At 38.7% G+C, this 22,507-nt stretch overlaps 1 protein-coding gene across 3 annotated transcripts; it reads left to right on the forward strand.

The window, feature by feature from the left end:
* Positions 1-1,905: 1,905 nt before the first annotated feature.
* On the forward strand, positions 1,906-20,908 carry mmadhc (metabolism of cobalamin associated D). Of its 3 annotated transcripts, XM_003225469.3 has the most exons (8): positions 1,912-2,042; positions 7,352-7,391; positions 11,854-11,998; positions 12,629-12,846; positions 14,413-14,518; positions 14,839-14,969; positions 18,307-18,393; positions 20,610-20,908. In XM_003225469.3, exons 2-8 carry the CDS (start codon positions 7,377-7,379, stop codon positions 20,802-20,804), a joined length of 897 nt encoding a protein of 298 aa, XP_003225517.2. In that variant the 5' UTR covers positions 1,912-2,042; positions 7,352-7,376; the 3' UTR covers positions 20,805-20,908. The 3 variants fall into 3 exon arrangements, with proteins under 3 accessions (XP_008116045.2, XP_003225517.2, XP_062822323.1); XM_008117838.3 differs by lacking the exon at positions 11,854-11,998 and having other exon boundaries at positions 1,906-2,042; XM_062966253.1 differs by lacking the exon at positions 7,352-7,391 and having other exon boundaries at positions 1,917-2,042.
* Positions 20,909-22,507: the final 1,599 nt, after the last annotated feature.

Here is a 22,507-nt window from a genome sequence, read left to right on the forward strand (position 1 = left end):
GCTGTGGCTGACTTCTCTGGTTGAGTGAGTCTGCAGTGCCTTTCATGTTCCTTGATTCGTGTTTGGGCAATGCTGTTGCGTTTGGTGGTCCCTATGTAGACTTGTCTACAGCTGCATGCTATACGGTAGACTCCTGCAGAAGTGAGAGGGTCCCTCTTGTCCTTTGCTGAATGTAGCATTTGTTGCAAGGGAAACATCAGGAAAGAATGCTTCTGGAACATGGCCATACAGCTCAGAAAATCCACCACAACCCAATAATAAAAATAATAAAACTTTATTTGTAGACCACCCTGTCTCCCCAAAGGAACTCAGGGTGGTTTTCAACATGTATCATCATCATCATCATCATCATCATCATCATCATCATCATCATCATCATCATCGTCGTCTAATTATTTATTAATCTCCCTCCATCCAAGATGCTCTAGGCGATTTACAAGCTAAATTGTAAAGGATAAAAATACATACATACAAATATTGATAAAATTTGTATGTATGGCAAACATTCAATGCCAAAGAGGGAAAAACATTCAAAACAGAATTAGATCAGGACAAACCATATAAAAGCAACCTAACTCTAAAACTTAATAACAAACAAAAGAAGCCAACAATAAAACTTAAATAACTTATACGAGTATAACAGTTAATATAAATTTAACACTAAATAAAGGCAATTAAGATTTGATACAGTTGTGTGGAAGGGGTCTCAGTTACTACTTGCCAGATCATGATTAAGCGTAGAATACTTCTTTCTCCTTTACCAAAAGAACCAAAACCATACTAAAATATAATCATATTAGTATATTTTATCTATTTCAAATATTACTTCTACATATAATGCTATTATTTATCAATTGAATTCCTTTTATGAAAAATAAACTGTAGGCACTTTTCAAGTTTTAAAAATGATACTCATTTTAAAAAGTCCAAAACATGGGCTGTTTCAAAAGGAAGAACTGTCATCCAGGATTTCACATATTCTGATCTGATTATGTGGTATAAAATAAAACTAAAACAATTCATATGTGTTTGTATTCGTTTTCTTTTATGGTCCCTTCTACACTGCCATGAGAAATCCAGATGGTCTGCTTTGAACTGGATTATATGGAAGTGTGGATTTACATAATCCAGTTCAAAGCAGATCATGTGGATTATCTGCTTTGCATGGCAGTGTAGAAGGGGCCTATGGCTCCCCAGCATGGTTGCAACCCTAGGGCCCTTCCACACAGCCCTATAACCCAGAATATCAAGGCAGAAAATCCCACAATATCTGCTTTGAACTGGGATAGCTGAGTCCACACTGCCATATAATCCAGTTCAATGTGGGTTTTATACAGCTGTGTGGAAGGGGCCCTAGATACATCTGCCTGGAAGTAAGCCCGACTGAATTTAGTACGGCTTTCTTCTGAGACAATGATTGTCATGACTATATACTGGGCATACTGAGGGGCCCTTCCACAGAGCTGAATAAAATCCCACATTTCTGCTTTGAATTTGGATATATGGCAGTTTAGACGCAGATAGCCCAGTTCAAAGCAGATATTGTGGGATTTCCTGCCTTGATATTCTGGGATTTAGGACTGTGTTGAAAGCCCCTGGGAGTTGTATGTAATTCATGCTTTCCCTTGCCAAAGGGGGTGTGGCATTCGATACCATTGGTCCCCTAGAAGTTTTGGACTTCAGCTCCCAGAATTCCTGGCCATTGGCCAACCTTGCGAGGGCTTCTGGGAGTTGAAGTCCATAAAAATCTGGAGCTCACTGTTGGGACGCGCTACCACGTGACTGTAAGGACTCTGATACAGTAATAACAGTCCCGGCCGCCTCCGATCGATGGTGCCGACCTCGATTCGCTCTCCCTGGCGATGATTCGGCTCCTTCCGCGATCTCTGCGCCTGCGCTCTCATCAGGCAGTTTGATTGATCTTGCCTGCTCCTCAACCGTGCGGTGCTCTCCCCTCCCCTCCGCCGATGGGCCAATTCAGGGCTCGATTGGGGCGCCTGGATGGCCATTTTACAGGAAGGAACACAACAGGAAAGAGGAAGGTAAGCTTCTGGAGGGTCTCCCCAGAAAGCAGTCCCCCTTTTCTCTATATGGGTCCCGGCTTGTATCCACACGACCGAATTGTCTCACTTTGACACTGCATTAACTGCCCTGGCTCAATGCTATGAGATTCTGTGAGGGGCAGTTTGGTGAGATGTTTACCTGCCTCTCTTGGGAAGCCCTGGTGTCACAGCAACCCACAAACCTCAAGACTCATTAGCGTGGTATCGAACTGCTATAACTTTTCTGTGTGAATCGCCTTGAATCACAATAGTTCCCCCTTTGCACTGCCATCTAATGCAGTCTAGGGGCCCTTCCACGCAGCCATATAACCCAGAATATCAAGGCAGGAAATCCCACAATATCTGCTTTGAAATGGGTTGTCAGAGTCCACACTGCCATGTTTCCCAGATCAAAGTAGATAATGTGGGATTTTGTTCAGCTGTGTGGAAGGGGCCTGAGTCCACACTGCCATGTATCCCAGTTCAAAGCAAATAATGTGGGATTTTCTGCCTTGATATTCTGGGTTACATGACTGTGGATGTGCCCTGAAACGACATCATATATCTGTATGTACAGTAGAGTCTCACTTATCCAACAAACGGGCCAGCAGAACGTTGGATAAGCGAAAATGTTGGATAATATGGATGGATTACGGAAAAGCCTATTAAACATCAAATTACGTTATAATTTTACAAATTAAGCACCAAAGACATCATGTTTTACAACAAATCGACAGTAAAAACAGTCCAAAACATGGTAACATTATGTAGTAATGACTGTATTTATGAATTCAGCACCAAAACATCACAATATATTGAAAATATTGACTACAAAAACATTGGCTACTAACAGATTGACTACAAATAAAGATAGAATTGCATAAAAAGAACTTACAGTAGCAACATTATTGGAAATTAAGTTCAGTCCTTGCTGTCTAGAGAAACAGCTGTGGATCGGGGCAGGAGGCAAACTGAGTTGGATAATCCAGAACATTGGATAAGCGGATGTTGGATAAGTGAGACTCTACTGTATATATATTATAATGTAGACTCATTTAATTTAGGGCCCTTTCACACAGCCATGTAACCCAGAATATCTGCTTTGAACTGGGTTATCTGAGTCCACATTGCCATATATAGTAGAGTCTCTCTTATCCAACATTCTGTATTATCCAAAGCAGTCTGCCTTTTAGTAGTCAGTGTTTTTGTAGTCAATGTTTTCAATACATTGCTATATTTTGGTGCTAAATTCGGAAATACAGTAATTACTATGTAACATTACCATGTATTGAACTGCTTTTTCTGTCAATTTGTTGTAAAATATGATGTTTTGGTGCCTAATTTGTAAAATCATAATGTAAGTTGGCGTTCAATAGACGTTTCCTTAATCCCTCTTTATTATACAACATTTTTTGCTTGTCTAACATTCTGCTGGCCCGTTTATGTTGGATAAGCGAGAGACTACTGTATTCCAGTTCATAGCAGATAATGTGGGATTTTATTCAGCTGTGTGAAAGGGGCCCCACTGGAGGTGAAACTGACTCTTCCCTGCTTTCCTTTCCAATCATTTTTGTTTAAACCAGTGGTTCTCAACCTGGGGTCCCCAGATGTTTTTGGCCTTCAACTCCCAGAAATCCTAATACAGTAGAGTCTCACTTATCCAACACTCGCTTATCCAACGTTCTGGATTATCCAACACATTTTTGTAGTCAATGTTTTCAATACATCATGATATTTTGGTGCTAAATTCATAAATACAGTAATTACTACATAGCATTACTGCGTATTGAACTACTTTTTCTATCAAATGTGTTGTATAACATGATGTTTTGGTGCTTAATTTGTAAATTCGTAACCTAATTTGATGTTTAATAGGCTTTTCCTTAATCCCTCCTTATTATCCAACATATTCGCTTATCCAACATTCTGCCAGCCCGTTTATGTTGGATAAGTGAGACTCTACTGTAGCTGGTAAACTGGCTGGGATTTCTGGGCGTTGTAGGCCAAAACACCTAGGGACCCACAGGTCGAGAACCACTGGTTTTACAGACATTTGCCTCATTTATTTTTTAAATGTTTTATAAATTCACCCAAAAAGGTTCACGCTTATAAAGCAACACTAAGGGGAAACACAAGGGGCCCTTCCACACAGCAATATAACCCAGAATATCAAGGCAGAAAATCCCACAATATATGCTTTGAACTGGGTTATCTGAGTCCACATTGACATATAATCCAGTTCAAAGCAGATAATGTGGGATTTTATTCAGCTGTGTGGAAGGGGCCAAATTCTACACAGTAAACACACAGATGGCCCTTCCACACAGCCATATAATCCAGAATATCAAGGCAGAAAATCCCACAATATATGCTTTGAACTGGGTTATCTGAGTCCACACTGCCATATATTCCAGTTCAAAGCAGAAAATGTGGGATTTATTCAACTGTAGAAAGGGCTGGAGTGGGATAACATAACTTCCTCTTCCTTGATAAGAGGTTGTATTCCATATATATTTGCGCTTCCATTGCATCATTTCTTTATCGTTTATGCAGCATTTGATTTTTTTTTTACTAAGATGTTTTTATTTGTCCTATTTTGAAACTTTTTAAAATTAACTCTTTCTTAAAGCTGACTTGGGTCCCACCCAGGTGGTATCCATATGAAATAAATAAAATTAAATACATTTTAACCATTTTTAGGGTTGGTTTTTTTAGTTAAAATGCCACCAAGTATTTTAAATCTGTTCCAGATCCATAAGAGTCTTTGCAGAACAAACAAGCATAACATACTTTGACTTTTATATATGTAGATATATACACACAAATACTGGCAGAGATTATTGAATTGTTACTATTCTTGCTTGGAAAGTCCACAAATAGCTTCCAATCTTTCAGTAAAATCTTCATTTTTCCTTTAAGATCCATGTTATTCTGACAAATTGAGTTAACTCAGCAACTTTAACAATCCAATCTTCTGCTGTCCGCATATCAGTCTGAGTAAACAATTTCCTTGCTGCTGTTGTCATTGAACAAATGTAGCTCATATTTATTATCTAGGTCTTTATCCATAATCTTGTTAAATGTTTGTTAGGCAAGCATTACCTGCTTGTTGTCACACTAAAGGTATAAGAGCCCTCTCTGTTTTTCAGTCTGTGTAAAGCCCTAGTGTACAGAATTGCAGGCGGTGGTGTTGCTTCATTGTAAACGTTGGCATTTCTGTCAAAATAAGCTAATGGTGTTCTCTTTATTCAGAAGATAGTCAGATTTGATAAACATGCTGAGGGCAGCAGCCTGAGTCAAAGGGGAGGTCCCAGATCTTGTAGAGTAAAGGGCAGCATTGCTACAGTATAGAGCAGGGGTCCTCAAACTTTTAAAGCAGAGGGCCGTTTCACAATCCTTCAGACTGTGGAGGGGCCGAATTATCATTTGGAAAAAAAACGGACAAATTCCTATGCACACTGCACATGTCTTATTTGTAGTGCAAAACAACAACAATGAAAGAACAATACAATATTTAAAAATGAAAACAATTGTAACCAGCATAAACCTATCAGGATTTCAATGGGAAATGTGGGCCTGCTTCTGGCCAATGAGATAGTCAAGTGAATTAGGATTGTTGTTGTTGTGTGTCTTCAAGTCATTTCAGACTTTGGGCGAGCCTAAGTCTAAAATTATTTATTTATTCATTTACTACATTTATTTATTACATTTATATCCCGCCCTTCTCACCCTGAAGGGGACTCAGAGCAGCTGTATGTACATACAATATGTATTATATTATTAGCATAGCACAATATTAGCATTATATATTACTATATTGAACGATACCACTATACTTTAATATTATATGTAATATATAACATATAATTAATATTATTATATGGTATTAGTATTATATTGTATAACATTATAATATTATTATCAATATTATATGTAAATACAATATATTATTAAAATGATATTAAAATATTATATTATAAAACTGAGGGCGGGGGCCAGGTAAATGACCTTGGAGGGCCGCATCCGGCCCCCGGGCCTTAGTTTGGGGACCCCTGGTATAGAGCTTTTGACTGTTTTTGTTTGGAAAAGTAATAATAGTTTCACAAATGTGGTTGTAGGTTGAAGTCCTCAATTCATCATCCCTAGTTATGCATTGCAACATACCCTGGGTGAAAACAAGCAACCAAACATCATCATTTTTTTCCTGTTACTATAGTTTTCACTACTACTACTACTACTACTACTACTACTACTTCTTTTAGCTGTTGTTTTCAAAGATGCTGGCCAAACAGGTGTTAGTTCTTTGCAACAAATACATAAAATTATTCGTGTGGCACCTCAAACATGAACATTATATATTATAGTGTACTGTGGGTTCATTATTATTATTTGTTACCCACCTGCTCAAGGTGGGGTACAACACAGACAAAACATCAATATAAAATGCACACAAAAATACATATATTGAAACACAAGGTACAAAGATCAAAATACAGCAGTAGTGGAATGCAAATCCAAAACTCAGAGCTGATTCAAATTTGACTGGGTAGGCCTGCTGAAAGAGATGGGTTTTCAATTCCGTCTTCAATTCCAACATCTCATTTAGTTGTCGGATCTCATTCCACAATCTTTGGGCGGCCGATGAAAAGATCCTCGGTGTGACAGTTGCAGTCAGGTTCTAGCTGATTGGAGCAAATGTCCCCCAAAAGACTTAAGTGTCCTAAAGGGCGAATTGTGCAAGAGGATGTGATCCTGTTGGTAACCTGGACCCAAACCATGTAGGACTTTAAAGGTCAAAACAACACTTTGTACTTTGCCCAGAAACTAATTGACACAAAACACAACCAGGTGTGAATTCAGGGATTGAAGAGTGTGGTGTGGAAGTTGTAGTTGTACAAGGTCTTTAGCCTCCTTTGCTAAAGAGTGCTGGCAAGATTCCATAGCAATGTACCTTGGCAGTGAAAGTGGTGTCAAACTACATTGATTCTACAGTGTAGATGCACTTTCAGAAGCACAAGGCCAGATTCCTGGCACAAACTGTAGCTTCTGTTTTAATCAGTGAGATCTTGCATCACTTTGCATCATGTGCTGCCTCTCTATCAAGAGGCTACAAAGCAAAAGCATCACTGTCCTGATTTATGTTGTACAGGTTATCTGAGGAGGTTCTCCTCAGAGAGCAGTTTGGACACACTTTGGAGCAAGATAAACATGTGGAATTACAGCATTACTAAGATCCTTAAGAGGTTGCAGTTCAAGCCCAACGTGTTACACAAACAGTCACTCTGATGTGGTTTTTTATTTTATTTCAGGAAGAAACTTTAAACAAAGAGCCCCATGGACATGGCCAGTGTAAGTGATACAGACAAATTTGTATTTTAGAGGACTGTGTAGATAAGTGTGTGTGTGTGTATATATATTTAAGTATTTCTACTCCCACTGTTATGCTGTGGGTGTAGTAATTTACCTGAAGATTACCTTGTGTACTTCCTTTATTCACAAGCTGCTGAAGGCCGAATTGGAATCACATAGACTGTTATATGTATCAGTATTTTATGATACAGTACTCCTTAACTGAACAGATATGTTTTTCCCAGTGCAAAAATGTAATGGTGAGTTCTGTATTAGTTCATTACGGAAGCACAGACACATCCCTCAGTTATATAGAATCATATTCACCCACCCTTTTCCTCTGTATCCTCTATCGAGCTGGGAAGGTTTTTTTTTTTAGCAGCATCAGCATTTTGAGGACGGATAAACTGTGGATAAACACAGACTTTTGTTAGCATGCCCACTGTAAACAATGCAGCAAACAAAACCTAAACTGGAGGAAATGGGGATTTGGCTGTTGTCAGTCTTACTATAGCTGTGTATGCCTGTCTGCAACAGAGAAACAGCAGTAACCTCCAAACTCCCTCTACAAACAGTAAAGCAGAAAGCAGATAAGCCTGTTTCACCTGTCCCCTCCAGCATATTAGAGCATAGATCATGGTTCTCAACCTGTGGGTCCCCATGTGTTTTGGCCTACAATTCCCAGAAGTCCCAGCCAGTTTACCAGCTGTAAGGATTTCTGGGAGTTGAAGGCCAAAACATCTGGGGACCCACAGGTTGAGAACCACTGGCATAGATTAATACATTTAGCCACCAAAAATCATAAGAAAGATAGAGGTTAATGAAAGAAAGAATCATTTTCCTTTCCTTTATTTTGGAAGAGCCTTCTAGTGGTCTGTAGAAGGTTCAACATGTTTTTTCTTCCTGTTACCATGTTTGGTTGTTATATTTCACCTGTGGATGTTGTTAGGTTTGAATTAAAAAATGCTGAATATTGTTACCTGCTCTTTTTCAGCATAGGAACCTTTTACTATTTTTCCCATTTTATTTCTGACTCTAGTATCCAATTTTCTTTCAAATTTATCTATGAACACACCTACTTCATTAACTATATCTGTATCCAGACATTAGATTACTATCCATAAAGAAAGCAAATGAATGGGTCTTATCACTACTGTGTAAATACCTAATACTCTTGTTGTATCCCTAAATTTAAAACACTAAAGCTTTTAAATAGAGGCTGGATGGCCATCTGTCGGGGGTGCTTTGCATGCGATTTTCCTGCATCTTGGCTGGAGGGTGGATTGGATGGCCCACAAGGTCTCTTCCAACTCTATGATTCTATGAGAGCATTATAAAAGTGCAAATTTGGCTCTAAAACCCTGCTTGTGCAATAGGTAAAAAGACAGTTTCTATCAATCTTGCCAAGAATTTTCAAGAAAGAAAGAAAAATGGGATTTTCAGTAGCCAACGGACACTGTTGTGCTTTTTGAAGCGTTGGGGGGAATTGGGCTACTTGTCTACCACATCTGATAGCTTAAGAAGCAATGCTCCATATTCCAGAATCTAAAGCAAAGATCTGTATGTTTGAATTATAATCCCCAACTTTTGCGAGATTGTCAACTTTTTCTTTGGAAACTTTGGAAACTTTTCTAAATTCTTTCCAGAAAATAGATAAAATAGTTCCAGCCTCCACAAGCTTAAAGTTTAAAAAATGATACAAAATGAAAAAGTGTATTTGCAAGATCTTAGGCACTATGCTCTTTTTGTCTCTTTTTAAAGGCCTTATAAATCTGACCGTTTTGAAGAAATAACACGTCTCATGACAGCATCAGTGTGCCATTTTATTTTAAATAGCAGTAATTATCAAAGTTACATACATCATACTGTGTTTGCACTGCCTCATAGCAAAGGAAGTTTCCATCTTGCCTAAAAGAGACTATGGTGAGGCCATTATTTAAGAAGCCTTCCCTGGATTGCAACCCTCTGAATAATTATGTGTCAGTATCTGCTATTCCAGTTTTGGGCAACGTTCTGCAGCATGTGACCTCCTGCCTTCAAGGCTTGTTGGATGAACCAGTGTCTGCGGTCAGTAATGGACTGGATGATGGCAAACAAAAATTGAAACTTAATCCAGACAAGACAGAAGTGCTTCTGGACAGTTGAAAGTCATATCAGGGAATAGGGACACTGCCTGTGCTTGATAAGGTTACAGTCGTCGGAAATTTATAACTTGCAGCTTGGTTTGATCTCCGCTCTGAATCCAGATGACCAAAATTCAGCAGTGGCCAGGAGTGCATTTGCAGAACTAAAACTAGTGTGGCAGCTGCACCCATTCCTTGAGCCATCAGGTCTGACTGCAGGGACAGTTGTTTCGATAGCATCCTATTTGGGCGACAGTAAGGCTCTCTATGTGGGGCTGCCTTTGGAAAGTGTTTGGAAATTTCAGCAGGTTCAGACTTTCAGAACACTGACAAGGGCCAGTTATGGGGAATGTTTAACCCCTTTGTTAAAACAGCTTCTTTGGCTCCCCGTTTGTTTCCAGGCACATTTCAGAGTGCTGGTGCCAGAAAAAACGTATCCTCCCATATAAACCTTCCATAGGTCTAAGATCTACAGGGAGAGACTTTCTCTCGGCCCCACCACTATTACATTCTCACTTGGTAAGGATGCAAGAGAGGCTTTTTAGTGGCTGCTCCTACCCTCTCAAATGTCTTTAAACAGGAGGCTAGCCTGATTCTCTCCCTACAGTACTTTTACCAGCAAAAAAAGGGTTTTGTTTCAGTAGGCTTTTCATGTGTAAGTAGGGGAACGTCTTACTGGGGTGTGTGTGTGTCAAGGGAAATACTTTTGGGGGTAGTTGACCTTAATTTTTTTCCCAATTTCAATGTGAAGCCTTTTTAATTGACTCTATCTGGAAACCAACAAAAGTCCCACTCTGGGAAAAAGGTGACAGACAAATGAAATAAATGAAATAAGTATGGACTTTATTTCAGACACTACATTTAAAATGAGGCCTCTGGTGGCACAGCGGAGTAAACCACTGAGCTGCTGGACTTGCTGACTGAAAGGTCGGCGATTCGAATCCAGGGAGTGGAATGAGCTCCCGCTGTTAGCCCCAGCTTCTGCCAACCTAGCAGATCAAAAACATGCAAATGTGAGTAGATCAATATGTACCGCTCCAGCGGGAAGGTAACGACGCTCCATGCTATCATGCCGGCCACATGACCTAGGAGGGGTCTATGGACAATGCCAGCTCTTCGGCTTAGAAATGGAAATGAGCACCACCCCCTAGAGTCGGACATGACTAGACTTAATTTCAAGGGAAAACCTTTAAACTTTACCTTTTACTTACATTTAAGACATTGACTGTCATGCGGTGAATAAAGCTGTTTGTGGCTGAAAAAAAATTAGAACAACTAAGAACACAAAAAAAATCCCTATAAGCTTTAGTTCCTGCTAAACGTTCTTCATGTTAATCTATATACAATTGCCATTTTTCTCATCAGATGAGCAGCTGGATTAAATATGAAATGGGTGCCTTTTACTATGATGCTGCATGAAGCAAATCAGGGTCCTAGTAGTTCTGTTTGCCACTGCATTGGGTGTAAGTAAAAAAACATCCACATAACTAGGGAGAGTAGAAATTATGTAGTAGAGATTATTTTAGGAAAGAAAGATTTGGGATATATGTATATGCAAGTGGAGCACAGTGACAAGCAAATATTTTAAGATGATGTTAACTGCCTTGAGTCCACCTGGAGAAAGGCAGCATAGAAATCTCTCCTAAAAAATAAATAAATAAATACATTATTTTTAGCACAGCAAGTAAAAGCTTTGTGATTAGGCTTCAGAATATAACTATTAACTACATTAAGATGATATTGTACATCTGAGTCCACTTGCAGGAAGAAAGGTTCAAGAAGCAATTTTTTTTCCACTAAGTTTGTCTTTCTAAGATTTTTTTGTAGTTTATTGTCATTAGTTTCCAACGGGTGTGATTAAGGTACAAATTGCATGGGAATGGGGATCGACTGTCTTACCCTTGTACAGAATCGCCAAACACTAACATCTATCTTCTGCCAGCTTTGCAAAAGAAAATGTGTTGCCAGATAAACTGTTGTAACTAAATTGTTTGTGTGCTCTGCTGAATTCGCCTAGCCAGAAGAGAGAAGAGGCACACATATTGACAGTTTCTTTTATTATGTTCTGCTTACCAGACGTTTGACTCCATTCCATATGTTTTGGCTTTTTTTCCCAATAAAAATGCTATTTACATAACAGGCAGCATTTTAATTGCAGGCCAAATACTGTTCCAACATTCCAATATGCAAAAAAAGGCATCTAAAATTTATATTTTTAGACTGATACTACAGAGAACTAAGATTCAAAATGCAACTAATGGATATTTCTCTCCTTATGGAAAAAATGTCATTCTGTTATGCACCTCTGCTACATTCAGTTCTCTTTGTGTTCTCTGTAGGTCCTTTGTAACAGATCTAGACTGGTGTCGTACCTACCAGGATTTTATTCTTTGGTTAGAAGGGTTGTAACTCCCAAGGCTTTTTCCACAGCAGGATCCTCTGGCTCAGATGAGCCTTCTGTTGCTGCTACACCTCCTGACATATGTAAGGAAATTTCCTCAAAATTTCACATTCCTTAACATCTAAAAATCAACTTTCTGGGATGGGAAATTATAGATACAGTAGAGTCTCACTTATCCAACGTAAACAGGCCGGCAGAACGTTGGATAAGCGAATATGTTGGATAATGAGGGATTAAGGAAAAGCCTATTAAACATCAAATTACATTATGATTTTACAAATTAAGCACCAAAACATCATGTTTTACAACAAATTTTTACAGAAAAGGCAGTTCAATACACAGCAATGTTATGTAGTAATTACTGTATTTACGAATTTAGCACCAAAACATCACAATGTATTGAAAAGATTGACTACAAAAACATTGACCACTAAAAAGCAGACTGCGTTGGATAATCCAGAATGTTGGATTAGCGAATGTTGGATAAGTGAGACACTACTGTACTTTAATTTGTTTATCTCCTAATGTATTTAAACTCCAGTTCCAAGCATATGTTCAGAACTGAATACCATTGAGATCCATGGGGCTTATATTCTTGGTTATTTAGTTTAGCTATAGTATTTAGCTTTATGCATTGTCATTCTGAAAGGGTTGTCTCTTGAAAACAAATATAAAGTTGCTTTAAAATAACACTGAATTTTTCTTTTGAACAGGTCCAAGAACAGTGTGGCCAGATGAAGTAATGGGACCTTTTGGTCCCCAGGACCAGAGATTTCAGCTCCCAGGAAACATTGGTTTTGACTGCCACCTAAATGGAACAACGTTTCCAAAGACAAGACAAGTTCATAAAAAATTGCCTGACATTTTAGTGGAGCCCTTGGCAAGTGAGCGGCATGAATTTGTAATGGCACAGTACATCAACGACTTCCAGGTAAACACGCCAAGGCCAGATGAGACCCACGGGAAGTCAGTTTTGAAATGATGTCTGGAAATAGTGTTCACCACTGCTAAAGTTTATTCTGGTGCATGGCACAACAATGTGTAAGTCCCACTGTGTCATTAAACTCAATATATCCACAGTCCTCTGGCCCATTGCTAGGGCCAGACAGGAATCCCAGCTTGTGGAGACAAAGTGTTATCTTCTCTGTGGATTATATAAGGTCACAAGGATACATTCCTATAGTTTTGTGCTTTTCTAATGCATATCATATTAACTATAAACACATCTTTCAAGGTAGCTTAGGTCAGATTTTGGACCAGTGACTCTCGTATTATGCAGCTATGTAATTAAGAGTAACAGTGCTGAAATAAGACAGGACCAGGTTAAGGAAAAATACTCATTAGAAATTGTCATGGTTGGGTACTTATTTTGAGGAAACGTTGGTCCCAAGTCACCAAGTTATGTAAGATGCTCCAATTGTTTTGAACAACTTCCTTTTGTCTCACTGGTTGCAGCTTTCGGGAACTCATCCAAAACATCTGGAAAGTAACAAGTTACCCACTTCTCTCATATGAATACAGGTCAATAGCAAAGTATGACATCCTTTCTTATTTCCTCCTAGTTTCCAGTAGTATAATACTTATGGAATTAAACTACTGGTAGCTAGATGTGACAACATTAAGTGCTATTTTTCAGATTTGCTAGAAATCCAGCAAGTGCAGTTGTAGACATATCTGTCCCAAAGTCCTTGTAAGCATGTATAATCTTTCAGCTTTATCCCACTTGGCAATATGTAAAGGGATTTGTGCCCTTCTAGCCTTCCCAAGGAAAGTAAAAAGTTGTCTCTGGGATCAGGCTTTCGGTGATTAGTAAAGTACAATAATAGACTTGAAATTATGTATAGTGGATAACAGAACTGCCCCCAAAATTACAGTGCTTATTCATTTGCTTCAAAATTACAAAGATGAATATATAAAATCTTATACCAAATACTGTATTATGGATAGACAGTGTTGTGTAGTGGTTTGACCAGAGTTAAGTTTCCTACTTGGCCACAAAAGCCCACTGGTCACACACTCAGCCCCAGAGAAGGGCAAACCTCTCTGAAAAAACTCTGCCAAGAAAATGCAGTGATAGGTTTGCCTTAGGGTCACCATACATCTGAAATGATTTCAAGGCACGCTACAGAAAGAGTAGCTATTGTGTATTGATAAAAAAAGGTAAAGGTTTCCCCTGACGTTAAGTCTAGTCGTGACTGACTCTGGGGGGTTGGTGCTCATCTCCATTTCTAAGCCGAAGAGCCGGCGTCTCCAGGTCATGTGGCTGGCATGACTGCATGAAGCGCCATTACCTTCCCGCCGGAGCAGTACCTATTGATCTACTCACATTTGCATGTTTTCAAACTGCTAGGTTGGCAGGAGCTGGGGCTAACAGCGGGCGCTCATTCCACTCTCGGGATTTGAACCTGGGACCTTTTGGTCCACAAGTTCAGCAGCTCAGCGCTTTAACACACTGTGCCACCAGGGATGCACATCTGAAAAATATTTTTTTATTCAGAACAGCAATGCTTCTTGTAAGCAAGAGGTAAATAATATGAAGACTTACTTTGAAACCGCAAAGGTGGAATGTGCAATACAAGCATGCCCAGAACTGTTGCGCAGAGGTATGGACCAGACCCCCTTTCCTTATTTTTAAATGTCTTTGTAAAATTTAGAATATATGGGAAGAGTACTTTTGATATCTTTAAGGTTATTAAGTATTTGATTCAATCAACATTTGTCTGTCCTTTTAAAAAAATAGTATACTTTTCTATATGAAGAGAACACTTAGTCTAGCAATCAGGCAACTCTTTTTCGGAAGTAAATCTATATTATTTGTGCTAACTATTGAATGTTTTAACTCAAGTCTCTTAAAAAATGAAGAGGGACGTAAAAAAGTGCAGGAGCTAGCTAAATTGTTTTATGTGTTTCTTTTTTTTTCCAGATTTTGAGTTACTGTTTCCAGACATAGCTTCCAATAATCTGACAGTATTAACCGTAACCCAGAAAACTGCAAATGATATGACTGCGTGGAATGAAGAAGTAGAAAATGAACGAGAAGTTCTAATAGAAAATGTAAGGCTCACTAGTTCATTGTTGTAGTTATTAAGACTGTGTTTTGACCCCCCCCCCCCCCAAAAAAAACCTGTTTGTACTTGCCTTAAATTATTCCAGTTTTGTCACTTTGCCTAGGCTACTAGAAGTGGAATTGCCACTAGAGGGCATCATGTTTTAAAACATCCAAGTTAATTTTAAGAAGCCAGTATTTATTTCTATTTCAACAGATGTCAGTGTTTACTGCATAATATTCTCCATGCAATTGCTATTTTCCTAGTACTTTTTACATTTTAAAATTTAGTGTTTACAACCTAGACTCTTTTTTTTTTTTGCATTCTTGAATTTCTGCTTCTCCTTTTCATTTTGAATCATTTTGTGATAAAGATCAAATAGTAGTATTTTTTTAAGTCAGCATCAGCCAGAAGACATTTCCTTTACCTCCATTTGAAAGCTTTTGCATTGGCAAATAACTTTCCAGTTGTTTAAGCTTATCTGGCGTTGACGAACATGTAGTATTCAATTATCACAGTGAAAAAGTGTATGCAGAGTAAAACTCCATTGTGGCCTGTCCTCGTCTCTATGTTAGTCATGGTCTGTTAGTCTGTGCCATTGTAATCTGGTCTAATTATGCCGTAATTGTCCTCCTCCTTCCTGGAGCACCTTCCTGTCATTTCTAATATATTAACCCTAGGGGTGTTGGGATGGTAGGCATAACCTCCTGGCCTAAAGGTTACTAACAGCAAATCCACAATAGAATAGACTGTTTGTTTTCATTGTGGAGGATCTGAAACAAGTTCAGGAGAACTAACTTAACATGAGAGAGTTGGGATAAAGTAATGAGAGTTAGTGGCAGAGCAAAGGAAGGTGTTGCTATCTTGAAACACTCAAGTTGTTTTAATTAACATCGGCTTGAGTGGTTGTTGAGTGATGGTAGGAATTCAGGATCAAAAGGGCCCAGGACATAAGAAATGTTTGTCTGTCATTGTTTACTGGCATTCCTTTGACTTAATGTGGAATTGCAGTAGACAGATGATTAGACCTGTGAGCTTTAGGCTACTTGAAAGAAATAGGTCTGCCCTGAATTTAAAACTGTTTTAGGATGGCTCATCATAATTTGAAGCAGTCCCCTAGTTATATGATATGGCGTGTGGCTGTTCAGATTACATGCTTCAGGGGAGAAATGACAGGATGCATTGATCCCAAATAAACAGAGAGATGCACATGATATCATGTAAAGGTTAAGAAATCCCAATTAAAATCCATATTCATGGGTATTGGATAGTTGTACTAGCAAAGATTATGATAGTTGCTAAAATGAGATTAAATGTATATAAGTGTGTGTATATTTATTTACTCTAATGATGTCAAATTATGTAGGCCTCAATCCAACTGCTGCTCAACATGAGTAAATGTATTGACTCAGTGGCTGAATAAGCCAATGCCATTGATTCAGTGGGTTTACTGTTGTCCAGGTTAAGAATTAGTTTTAAGTAACAGTCTCAATACTTGGTTGCAATATTGAGATAGAAGTGTTGCTACTTAAGTATTCTTTTTTGCCTTAACCATGGGTTACAGCCCATTTTCATTCACCCAATTGTTCTTTAAGATGATTGTTGAAGCTCAACAGTAGAATGGCTCAGCTTGGGTCATCATCTCCTACTTTAATAACATGAGATGCTAAAACCTTTTTCCCATGCAAACACTTTATTTGGTGTCCTCTTTTCATTGTGATCAAACTTGGAAAGCTCTGATGAACTGTGACTTCCTCCTTCATCTAGATCAGGCCTGTCCAACTCATTTTCACCAAGGGCCGCATCAGCCTTATGATTGCTTTCAAAGGGCCACTGAATCCATGAATGGAGAATCTGTGAATACAGAGGACCAACCATATTTTATTTTACATCGTGTTGGGTGCTCATTAGCTTTTACCCAGTTTGGCTCCCCAGATGTTATGGAACAACAACTCCCATCACTTTTGATTATCCACCATATAGATTAGGGATAATCGAATTTGCAATCCAACAGCACTTGTGGCTCTGAGGTTGCGGGAAAGGTTAAAGGACATTTTAAAGTCAGGCATCATATCCACAAGCCTTGTATCTAAATTCAAACATTACTATCCTGACTAAACAGAACAAACTGCAGCCTTCCAGAGGTTACTGTATTACAACTTCCATCAACTCTAGTCATTATGTCTATTGATGAGGAATGCAGAAGTTGTAGTCCAGCATCTGGAGGGCCACATAAAAAGACATAATGAGCCAGATTTGGGGCACAGCCTTTGAATTAGACACATGTGGTCTAAACTATGGCTGTCAACTTTGGAGGGAGTTACTGTATTTAACTAATACCAAAACTGATTTGCAGTGTATTTTTAGACGTATTTGGTTGAAACCTCCAGATTAAATCTCCTCCATAGCTGTCTAACAATAGTACCCCATTTCAGGTATGACATTAAACCATGATGAGTTAGAGCAGGCATGGGCAAACTTCAGCCCTACAGGTGTTTTGGACTTCACCTCCCACAATTCCTAACAACCGGCCATTACAAATTGTGAGAATTGAAGTCCAAAGCACCTGGAGGGCCGAAGTTTGCCCATGCCTGAATTAGAGACTACTGCAAAAGGACACAAGATTTCTTCATATTTTGGCTTGAAAAGTCTTCTAGCTAAACTGTTGATCACACTACCTTTCCTCTTACTGAGTCCTAGATGATAAATCAGCTTTTCCAAAAGCATATTGGTCAGTTTATTAGATATTTTCTTGATACATCAGATGTCGTTTCTTTTAGTACCATGTAAAGGGTAGTATATAAATGCTTTTGCTGAGAGTCTTAGCCGTAGCAACAACTAAGTTTCAGCGTTTTTGCATCTACTTTCAAAAAATGTATTTGGTACGGATTTTGAAAAATGATCTTGTTGTCATAGTGGAACAGATATGTGATTTACTAGGAAATATATATGTGCCCTACGAAACAAATCTTAGGCATTAGGAAAGTAGATAAAAGTAAAGAAAATAGATGTAGTTCTTGCCTTTAAAAAAAAAAGGTTTTAAACGAGAAAGAGGTTAACAAGTATGACACTCCAATTCACTTGAGCAATCAAAGCAATTATATTATCCCAGTTGTACAAAACTATTAATCCTTTACTGACGAGCACAAAGAATTTCTTCTAAGCTTCATGTGACCATGGTATCTCTATACAGGTTATTAATTTTAATCCTCTTAGTACTGTCATTCAACTTTTTTTTGCCAGAGCCATGCTTACTATTCCTTTGATTTTGTGCAGGAAAAATAAAAGAAATATTTAGTAGAATTACATTTTATTTAGCATCTTTATATTTCCTCTCTTCTTAGTTCATTAATGGTGCCAAGGAAATTTGCTATGCTTTATGTGCAGAAGGCTATTGGGCAGATTTCATTGACCCAACTTCAGGATTGGCTGTGAGTATCTCTGGTTGTTTTCTTCTTGTTCCACTTAAAAATCATTCATGGACATGCCTAAATTAGTTTGCAGAATGTCCTCCATTTATAGATACTTTATTTTCTTTCATAGCAACCATAATCACAGCTGCAACATGTAGAATTTAATGAAGCAAAATAATGCAGATCCATTTCTTCTTGTTCATTTTAATTTATATGTTTGTAGTTATTATGTTTGTGTCCTATTTTCTTTCCATGGAACTCAAAATAGTACACATGATTCTCCCAGCCCCCTTTTTGTTTTTATAAAAATAAAAGGGAACTTGTGCAAATTAGGATGAAGTAGATTTGACTAGAAAATTCTCAGCAAGCTTTAGCTGAGAATATTTTTTTTAATTTGTATTTATATTCCAATTTTCTCACACAGTGGACCCCAAAGTTGCTCACATCACATTTAAAAACCTATATCATACAATATTTATAAAAACATTAAATAAAGTTCCATTATAAACACTTTTTTATCATGTCAGAAGCAACTTGAGAACATACTGCAACTCGCTTCTGGTGTGAGAGAATTGGCCGTCTACAAAAACATTGCCCAGGGGATTCCTGGATGTGTTAGCTGAGAGGCTTCTCTCATGTCCCCACAAGCTAGAGCTGACAGACAGGAGCTCATCCTTCTCACAGATTCGAATTGGCAACCTTCAGGTCAGTAGTTCAGCCAGCACAAGGTTTCCACACATTGGGTTTAAACACTAATTTACAGCAATTAAAAGCACATTAAAACACAATTAAAAATTCAAAACATTAGAAAGATTTGTCTGGCATAACTACTTAAATTTCAAAGGCCCAGCTAAGTAAAATAGGTATTTCAGTGGTCCTCTCCCTGGTCTATGCCACACTGCAATACGTTCACACGCTATCTATTTCTCCTCTCCATAAATTGGTTTTTTAGATCTATAGTGCATGCACACTGCAGTAACACCATTTTACACCATTTTTAGATCTATAGCACATGCACACTGTAGTAATGCAGTTTAACACAACTTTAACTTCCATGTCTCCAATGTCATGGAAGCCTAGAAGCTGTAGTTTGGTGAGACAGCAGCACTCTTTGGCAGAGAAGGCTAAAGACCCTGTAAAACAACAGTTCCCAGGATTCTATAGTATTAAGACATAGCAATTAGAGTGGTGTCAAACTTCATTAATTCTACAGTGTAGATGCACTCTACAGTGTAGATGCAGTGTAGATGTGTTGGAAATGATAATAATAAATAATAATAAACTTTATTTTTATATCCCGCCCCATCTCCCCGAAGGGACTCGGGGCGGCTCACAACAGGGACAAGCCCGAACAACAACAACATATTTAACATAAACTTAAAACATTCCAACAATACACAAAATAAAATAATGGACAAATACATTAAAATCCAAGCAGATAAAATCAGAGTAATTAAAAGCAACCCAGTGGGGACAGGTTTCATAAAGTGCTGTATCATGGAAATAAGTAGCAGTGATAAAGTGCCATATGCCATATGATAGGTATGAGAGATGCTCTGAATGAACATTTTTCAAGAACTACTGATCAGTATTATTTCTATCATATTAACCATTGTCTAGTAATATTGTTTCCTCAGGCCCCATCCAAGGGTCTTTACATCCTAGATGTAAATTCTTAGGGAGACTTGGGCATGCCAAAAACAAAGGATTAGAACATCCTGTGTTTCTTTATTTAACATAGATGTGCTTTTCTCTGGTTACTTCTAATGATGAACGTTGACTGTTTTATTGTAGAAACCACTACAGTGTGCTGTTGATTGATTTCTTGATCTGCTTTTTATTATACACCTTAGGAGCATTTTGTTGCTAGCAATACTTGCAGAAAGGAATTAAAGGGCTACATTTAATCTTGGAGAGAAATAGGGAATTCCTGTATTTCCCCACAGAGTATTCTTAAATTCTGAATTCTGCATAGAATTCTTAAAGAGTTGGCCATGTTGATTTGCTTTTGTTTTATAACATCTTTAAAACTATTGAATTTAGGTTGCTATGTCATGCTTTAAGATCCATTTCCTTTAGAGATGTTACTCCATATGAGCCATACAAGAATTAAATAATGTACAAGAATTAAAACATGTAAGCTTGGACTTTAAATGTATTATATCTGCTGTACGGAAGGATATTTAAGGTGGTCATCATAAACATTTCCCATGTTTCCCTTTGTCTTCTTTCAGTTCTTTGGCCCTTATACAAACAATACCCTTTTTGAAACGGATGAATGCTACCGTCATCTCGGATTCTCTGTAGAAGACCTTGGCTGCTGTAAAGTTATTCGTCACACTCTCTGGGGAACTCATGTGTTGGTAGGAAGCATTTTCACCAATGCGCCGCCTGACAGCCCCATCATGAGGAAACTGCAGGGCAATTAATGGTGGACTTTTGGTTCTTGAATTGGTCAATAAACACTGTTGGGACATACCAAGTGTTAAGTTACATTGATTTATAGATAATAAAAGGTATATTATTTATTTTAGCCTTTGTGGACCCTGTAGTTTCTGTACACTTTTTTTTATGTTGCCTATATAGCATAGGGTATTTTGAGTTAAGTCTTACATTCCCAAGTATGCAATGAAACACCCACACTAATCCTCCATTAGTATGCCAAAGAACATTTTAGCAGTATTTCTACCTATATACTTCTGATCAAAAATAGTTTAAATTGTTAAAGATTTGGTATTGGTTGCAAACATACTACCATTTCAACAGCTTTTGTTTTGCATCTTCCATTTTTGTAATTTTAAATAAAAGATTGGGCCTGCCAGCTGTTCCCATCTTGCAGAGTGCTGACTGGTCGGCTGCTGCCAGCAACAAGGGAACCCTTTGATGAGTCATTGCCATGTCGAGTGGCAGCTGAACGGCGGTTACCAGCCGTTATCTCCACAATTTGTTATGTATTATGGATCCCGGGTTTGGACTGCCGCCGCCGTTTGTCCCCACCACTATCACCGCTGGATATCCATCATTGCCTGATTCACCATGGCTGCCCTTTTTGGTAGTTAGCTTTCTCATTTGTGTCGACCTCAACTGTGTAGATCTTATATTGTGTTGACCTATTGTGCTGACCATATATTGCTCTGACCTTGATGTTGAAGACCTTGAAGCTCGGCTGTGCTCAGTTGTGCTATACCATCACCAAAGCCACTAGTGCGAGTAAATCTTATAACTGGCATAAGGCCTAAGAATATTTGATCACCAGGACTATTGCACTGAGCACTTTTATCTACTTATGTGGAAACTCTGGATCTACCTCAATGAATCTGAACTCTTTCCCTATCCTGCCCTGATGGATAGATGTATAGATACTATAGACACAACCGCCATTCTTTACAGCAAAATCCCCACACCACTGCTCCAATTATATATTGTTTTTGTGATCTACCAAATTCTCTGTTAATAATTTTATTGCTTGGATCGGACATGGGTTTGAGTCCCTCGAAGGGTGTTGCAAACTGGATGGGAGGGGATGGCTTGGAAATTGAGGGTGGTAGGGGAGGAAGATAGAACTATTGGGTCCGTTTTTAATTTATAACCGAACTGTGCAATACTATAACACTACCTGGCTCCTGGGGAAATAAGATCAATAGGAAGGGATGTGCTACAACGGTGCTCCAGGGCAGGAGGGAAGGTGGGAGGAGGAGACGGAGAAGAGAGCGCAAGAGAGTTCTTGCTACCTCCAGGCCACCTCATGTTGTAGAATGTAGATAGTCTAGGTAACCCAGGAGGCAAGTCCCCCAGGTTAAAAATGCTGCTGCTCAACGCCAGGTTGGTGAATGATAAGACAGCTGCCATCTAAGACTTGATCCTGGACACCGGCCTGGCCTGTATCACAGAGACCTGGTTGAATGGGGGGGGGGGGGGGAATTAACCTCATCCAGCTCTGCCCAGGTTTCTGTGTGCAGCAGCACACAAGACCCAAGGATCAGGGAGGAGGAGTCTCAGTAGTCTTTCAGATTACCACCACTTGACCAGGTGTCTTGTCCCACAGTCAGCCACTTTTTTATGTATCTACCTAAGACTGGGTGGCAGGGACAGAACAAGGATTATGTTGGTGCACCGGCCACCCAGCTGCTCA

Source organism: Anolis carolinensis, chromosome 1 (assembly GCF_035594765.1).
Source record: "Anolis carolinensis isolate JA03-04 chromosome 1, rAnoCar3.1.pri, whole genome shotgun sequence".
Classification (NCBI taxonomy): Eukaryota; Metazoa; Chordata; class Lepidosauria; order Squamata; family Dactyloidae; genus Anolis; species Anolis carolinensis.

Excerpts from the sequence above, each read along its gene's own strand:
- mmadhc (XM_062966253.1), top strand. The coding sequence starts at position 1,968 with ATGGGCCAATTCAGGGCTCGATTGGGGCGCCTGGATGGCCATTTTACA. Across the intron at positions 14,519-14,838 it reads CCCAGAACTGTTGCGCAGAG|ATTTTGAGTTACTGTTTCCA; the intron begins GTATGGACCAGA and ends TTTTTTTTCCAG. Across the intron at positions 18,394-20,609 it reads ACCCAACTTCAGGATTGGCT|TTCTTTGGCCCTTATACAAA; the intron begins GTGAGTATCTCT and ends GTCTTCTTTCAG.